We start from the raw sequence: 6,983 nt of genomic DNA on the forward strand, positions 1-6,983 counted from the left end.
TTAAGTATTATCAAAAAAAGAAAAACTATGTATTTAACAAGTTTGTTACATCATAGAAAATATTTGTCAGTACTTTTATATTTATTCCTAATTTTGTTCTATCTGTTTAGTAGGAAATTCAAAATAAGATATGCACAAGAGAACTAGATTTTTAGAAATATATTTATATAAGTACAAAATACGTAGAAAAATACATTATATAAGCTTTTTGTGTTAGTTTTTGACATCTTTGTTATTATATTTTTGTATATAATTAGAAATAATTATACAAAAACATTCGAATAATGTTACATATATTACTTAAAGATTATGTATATATTTCATTTTTTAATATTCTGTTAGTAACTAAGTTTATAACTATATTATATTATATTATGTACTTGATCTTATCGACTTTTAATGTCATTAATTATCGCATTTTCTCTCATGATCATTGTATACACACTATACATACACACTTCTACATAATCTAAGTAAATGCATATATTTCATATATTTTATCAAAGGCACGCGCTCTTTCTTTCTTTCTTTCTTTCTCTCTCTCTCTCTCTCTCTCACTCTCTTATTCATTCATTCATTCATTCATTCATTCATTCATTCATTCATTCATTCATTCATACACTCACTCACTCACTCATTCACTTAGTTACTCACTCTCTTCTTTTTTTTCTTTTTTTCTTCTTTTATATTTTATATTAGATACTTTGTTTTTTCTGGACATATATACTTAAATAATATCTATAAAATATTCGCAAGAAATCAAGTAATATTGCAGACATGGTTAGTTTACATAAAACGATCTTGTATGTATGTTATTTGAATTTATGTAATACCTACATTATGCTTGCATTAGTAAAGCTAACCAAAAAGCAAAACATTATAGAAGTGTTATTACCCAGCAAACAATTTGGTTGTCAGATGTCGCGATTTTGTCGCCAACCGTCACACCAAATCCATATGTGTCCTCAGTAGGATATGATTTTGGTGAGTTTTGGTGACTATATTGCGTTTTTTGTGTCTGTGTGTTAACAGCTTTGGCAGCACACAAAGCATGTTTCCGTATTGTAACGTTTCTGCACAGTTTCTGTTGCCAGGTCTGCGCAGTCAGAAATTGTTTTTGCTGGGTATTTATTACTACGTATAGTGATACATATCTGCTATAATATACTTTTAAAAATTATTTCTGAAAGTAATCAATAAAGATCGTTTCAAAACAAAAATACAATTTAATCTCGACATTTTATAAAAGTATGTATTGTAGAACTTGCAACTGAAACATTTATCTAATGCAAGCAATTAATTGTTTTGTCTTTTGAATTAAATATAATCACAGCGATTTATAAATATCTGTTCATTCAAATAACTGCCAATATAGCTTCTTATTCTTTACAACCTGTGCGTAACGTTAATAAAACAATGTTTACAATATAAAGCAGACACATGTGATATGATAAGTTGAAAATTAAAGATTTTGGAAGACAGTTTGAAGATACGAGATCTTGTTAAGAATCGAAAAGACAATAGTCATTTTATGCATTGGAAACTCTTTTGCAATATTTAATCGCAACAATTTACGATTCGCCTAATCAACATAATTGTGTTCCTGTAAAAAAAAGTGCTTCATTGCACAGAAAATAGAAAACTTATTATATCATTTCGTCGCAACTACTTGCTTTTAACATTACAACTAAAAATAACAAAGATAAGCACTACAGGTTTACACACATAATATACGAGTATAAGTGTTAAAACTCAATTCCTATAAAATTAAATATATAGTGTTTTTATAAACTATATATAAATCTAAAGAAAAATCGAATAAGTCAATTATATCATAACAGAAATATTTGTTATTTGTCTTTAAGATAAAAACATTTACTTTTTTCTCAAATTATACCCAAACAAGATGAGTATATAAATGTAATATACATTTACATATGTTTCGTTTCATATTTGGCACTTCTGTACATATAAGATTTGAAGAAATGAAGCAGAAGTATTCAACAAGCAGTAATTATAAATAAACTCAAAATAATTTTTTTTTTGTGTATGTATCAAGAGAAACTGAAACTTTAGTTCCAAACAACAGTTTTACATTATATGAAAGACTTAGATTAAATACAATGACTATTTTTATAGTCAATATTAAATAACCTTATTATATGAGTAATATCTTCACACAAAATTATCAAACCTCTCTATTGTAAAATAAATGCATCATAGAGGTTTATTACATAACATTATCATTGTAATCATCACCCACATAGGCATACTTGTATTATTTCATATGCATATTTTAGTTTTCAATTTTTAAACACAGTAAATAAAATTATTTATTATATAATGAAGCAAAAGCATCTTTCTGCTATTTACATTTAAGCAAGAAAAATGTATTATTTTCTTTCATATTTTTTGTCTTGGATTAATTATTGCATGAGTAAATCGACTGATTCTATTAGCGCATTGTTTTATGTTAATAAAAAATATATTTCAAATATGATCAACATTGAACTTTACATGTTTTGTTGTGTACAAATTTTATTATTTAAATTTAGATCTCTACGCACTCTATCTCTTCATATCTCTTTTGCAGTAATGTTACTTTTCTTAACCTGAAAAATGCCATTCTTCAAATTACTATTAGACACAAGTAAAATCGTATTTTGCTTTTCAAATTGCTTTATATTAATTGCTCGTACATCCTCGCTACTTAGAACTCGAATTTTTCGACCATTATCCTCCGTCATTTGCAACTGTTTCTGGTTGTCACGACACCACATGATCGGACGAAGAGGTATATTTATATATTTACTTTGCGCCGTTACTTTATTTTCGGTACAAACATACAAATACTGACTATTTTGCGGTTGATCAGTTTTCGGTTGATTTGTTTCGGTAGGATTTGCTGAAAAGACATTTAAATTATTCACGATGCTTTCACTTACGTGATCTCCTTCCGATATGATATCTTGATTGAGCGGAATAATGTTTTCTACAGCTTTATCGAATGTTTGCAAAATATTGACGTTTGCACTTGTAACTTCTGTACAAACAGCAACATCTTCCGTATATTTTCCAATGACTTCTTTATCGTGTATTTGATTATTCTTATCAGAACTTACAGTTTCTGCTTGCTTTGTTTTTAAATGCATATATGTTGTGGATTCATTTTGGTTGTCACGGTTGTTATACATTATTTTATGATAGTCGTGTTTTGAGTTTTGTAATATGTGTATGCTATTATCTTCTTGATCTTCTCCCGTTCTTAAAATCTCGTTATTGCAATTTATTTGCGGATGTTCATAATTTTCAACTCTGGAAACACGATCTTCGTTTTGATAGTCTTCATTATGCTGATAAATATGATCTGTATTATTGGTTACTTCTACGTTATCGTAAATAGGACTGTTTAATTGTATCAGGCCATCTTCTTGTACATCGTTAATACATTCCATATTGCTATCGTCTCTATCTGGATTTTTACAATCTATAGTTATTTCAGTCTCTATGCCATCAGTCTTATCCAAGTGAGATTCCGTGCAAATCTCGTAACAATCGTTAACAAATTGCATCTCTTCCTTTATCCAAATTCTGTTGACATCGTCAACGTTCTCTTTCAAAACATACTCTGTTGTAGTATTTGCGTTCATTGTTTTTTGTCCATCATCATGCTGATTCCCAAAATCTACAATTACATTGGACGCGCCTTCGTTGACATTTGTCGTCATCTCTGGAGTACTGTCCTTCTTTCTTCGATTTGTACGCACCTTTTGAAAGTCTTCCTCAGAAAGATGCAAGACTTCACCTACTGTTGTGAGAATTTTTCCATGTCGCGTTTTTAGATGGCGCTTGTAAGTATTTCTTGTCTTAAACCTAAGATAAAAACGGCAGTACTGGTAGTACATCAAACATTACATCGACCAATTAAATAAAGTAAAAAAATATACCTACCGTTGTCCACAGTCATCGCATCCGAACGGCGCCTCTCCGGTGTGCCTGCGTTGATGTTCCCTAAAGTGGGACGGATGCCTAAACTTCTTTCCGCAGTCCGTGCACGTGAAACGCGTTTGATTTTGATGGATCAACATGTGATACTTGAGACTATGTCTTCTCGTGAAAACTGCTTTACATATTCGACACTCATACGGCTTTATTCCGGCGTGACTTCGATAATGAGATACTAAAGTCGTAGGCGCTGTAAAACTACGGGGTGGGTCGCAAATGCGACATTGAAGATTACTTCCTGTCGGGTTACCTTTCTTCTTAATACGCTCGATGTATGCTAGTGCCATTTCCCTTTCTTCTTTGCTCGTACCAATGAATTTCGCTTTACCCTTTGGTTTAGTCGCAGATACTTCCACGTTTCTAGTCCGAGTGTCATCTGTGTGACAAATTATTTACATATAATATTCAAAGAATCATATATAAATTTTATGCATTAAAATATTAATATATTTGTTAGTTAAGGATTATACCTGATACTAAGCAAGCAGAATCAGAACTTTGATCCCAATTGGTGTTTTCAGTTAATTTCTGATTGACATGAGAATATTCTTTCATATGAACACTATCACTGCCAATAACCATCAAAACAATCTACGAATTAAAAATATAACAATTAAATAAGCTCGTGAGATGATGAAACAGAATATTTGGACAGATGCGAGCAAGAACACAAGATGTGCGTGATTTTTTATTTTAAAAATACTAAAAAATTACAAACGTTTCGATTCCTTTGTTTGGATCTTCAGTATATGTTATATATTTTTGTTTATACACCAATGAAAGAATAAAGAATCATGCATACAAAACTTCTTGTGTTTTTTAGCTCACAATCAACCTAAACATTCTGATGAAAATATATACATATATATTTAATAATTTGTTATAAATTACTTGTCACTCACATTATCTTCTTTTGCAATATTATCAGAAACTTCGTTGAAGGATATTTCTTTCTTAATAGGCATTTTATCATCTAATCTTTCAGAATAACTGTGATCACGGAGAACTTTGAGATCCATTTGATCCTTTAATCCAAAATTTTGTGTTTCTTTTTCTGATTTCTGAAAATACTTCTGTTTCTCGTTCCCCTTAATATTAGAATCATTCAGGAGTATATTACGTAAATAATTTGTAGACTTTTCTAGTATTACATCTTTGTTCTCTTTATTTAATGTTTCTTGAGGCTTTTTTATCTGCTGCAACCGACTTTTTTTATTTTGATTAGTCTTCAAAGCCTTATGATTTACACTTTTTACAGTAAATGTGTCATCTGTAATTTAATATATAATTAATAATCAAAGTAATTTATATTTTTTCATATATAAATGTTTTTTAATATATATTAGATTATTATAGATTAATATACTTACAAATTTCCTTGTTTGCTTGTAAAGATTCTAAGTGTCCTATTAAATGATTCTTGATAGATGCTCTTGCTTTTTCCTCACTGGCAAAACTGCTATATTTCTGTTGACAACCAGGCACTAATGCACAAGTATAAGAATATTGTCTTTTGAGCTCATCACTTGTAAAAATAGTAAATTGCTTAACAAGATGAGAAACAGGCATAGATAGGAGCTGAGATACAGTAAAGTTCGATTCTCTTCGCTTTACACTATCTGGTTTGGATTTACATTGCAATGTTAGCAGTGAATTGATGTGCTTGTTTTCTGAGTGCAATGTTTGGGATGCAACTTCTGCCAGCACTTCCAACAATGCTGTTGGACTACTTCTTCCTACATCACCTATAATATGTATTTTCAATCATTTAAAATACTAATTCTATAAAATATATCATTATATATAAATTTACACATGGTATATATTATTTTAATAACTTAGTTTCAAAATTTTACCTTATGAAAAGTTTATGTTTCTGAGAAAAACCTATTTTTATATATTAGTAAAAAAGTATGCAACACAAAATACAAAAGTTTATTTTTATTCTAATAAGACACAATATGTCAATGTAAAATCATAAATATACTTTTTCACTAGAGTGTACAAACTCACACATATGTATATACATATGTACATACATATGTATATACATGTGTACATACATATGTATATACATATACACATACACACATACATTTATATACTCACGCAAACACACACTCACAATTATGTACACACAATCAAAAACAAACTTTTGAGATAAATTTCTTATATATCATCTCCAACTGATTTTTGCGGCTGACATCTGTAGTAAAGTTGCTCCTGCATTAAGTAAAAACACATATATAACACAGAGAGAGAAAAAGAGAGAACGCCTCTACATACATTGAATAAAAAATCACTCAAGTTTAATAGCAGACGCCATAAGGACGCCCAGCAGACGGTTTTTCAATCTCAATCATTTCATGGATGTTGCGAGCGCGCGATTTTGTTTCCCGAGCGAACCGCAACAAACCGAGGACACAATAATTAAAAATGAAGTGAAATCTCCGTGATTACCTCCGTTATACGAGTTTGACGTGTGTTGCGGACCAATTTTGGTGGTCATGATGCCATTCGCGTTCACGGCGTCCCTACATTCCTCGGTCCTCACCTCTCTGAACAACAGGTTCCGCGTTTTGTTGTCCGTGTCCTTTCTTCTTGTCAAATGTCGCCAGTGCTGGCAACAACGCGTGTAAACAAACCAGTGACATTTGATGTTGGAAAGTGGCAAAAGTTGTTAGTCTAGTTTCATAGGGAGCTTTTCAGCTACGTACACAGGCGACACTGTCACAGTATATACAGTAGCGCAACTCCCTGTCGGCACCTTTGATGTCAGTGAAGCCAGCAATAACGCGCATGCGCGAAGTTGGCTAGTTTAAAGCCTATGTCACACTACGGATTAGGATTGAGATTGGATTGCAATTTGGCCAATCAGAGCGAAGATCAGTAAACTTAGAATTGATTTTCTTTCTTCTGATTGGTCAAGTTTCAATCCAATCTCAATCCTAATCCGTAGTGTGACATAGGCTTAAGGC

The 6,983-nt window shown here is 31.0% G+C and overlaps 1 protein-coding gene across 3 annotated transcripts; it reads right to left on the minus strand.

Annotated features, from left to right (window-relative positions):
- Positions 1 to 674: 674 nt before the first annotated feature.
- On the minus strand, positions 675 to 6,621 carry LOC109861073 (zinc finger protein 37 homolog). 3 transcript variants are annotated; one of them, XM_020440579.1, is made up of 7 exons: positions 6,466 to 6,621; positions 5,376 to 5,750; positions 4,908 to 5,275; positions 4,476 to 4,596; positions 3,952 to 4,381; positions 2,700 to 3,873; positions 675 to 2,612 (listed from the first exon to the last, which is right to left on the minus strand). In XM_020440579.1, the coding sequence occupies exons 1-7, from the start codon at positions 6,512 to 6,514 to the stop codon at positions 2,577 to 2,579; spliced, it is 2,553 nt and encodes an 850-aa protein (XP_020296168.1). In that variant the 5' UTR covers positions 6,515 to 6,621; the 3' UTR covers positions 675 to 2,576. The 3 variants fall into 3 exon arrangements, with proteins under 3 accessions (XP_020296168.1, XP_020296167.1, XP_020296169.1); XM_020440580.1 differs by lacking the exon at positions 675 to 2,612 and having other exon boundaries at positions 2,734 to 2,905; positions 3,123 to 3,873; XM_020440578.1 differs by having other exon boundaries at positions 675 to 3,873.
- Positions 6,622 to 6,983: the final 362 nt, after the last annotated feature.

This window comes from Pseudomyrmex gracilis, unplaced genomic scaffold, assembly GCF_002006095.1.
Source record: "Pseudomyrmex gracilis isolate BER0280 unplaced genomic scaffold, ASM200609v1 scaffold_558, whole genome shotgun sequence".
NCBI lineage: Eukaryota > Metazoa > Arthropoda > Insecta > Hymenoptera > Formicidae > Pseudomyrmex > Pseudomyrmex gracilis.

Bases quoted from the DNA above. Each gene is read 5' to 3' on its own strand.
- LOC109861073 (XM_020440578.1), bottom strand. From the start codon at position 6,514: ATGACCACCAAAATTGGTCCGCAACACACGTCAAACTCGTATAACGGA. The intron at 5,276-5,375 runs GTAAGTATATTA...ATTAAATTACAG, and splicing joins ACAAGCAAACAAGGAAATTT to ATGACACATTTACTGTAAAA. The intron at 3,874-3,951 runs GTAGGTATATTT...TTTTTATCTTAG, and splicing joins TGCGATGACTGTGGACAACG to GTTTAAGACAAGAAATACTT.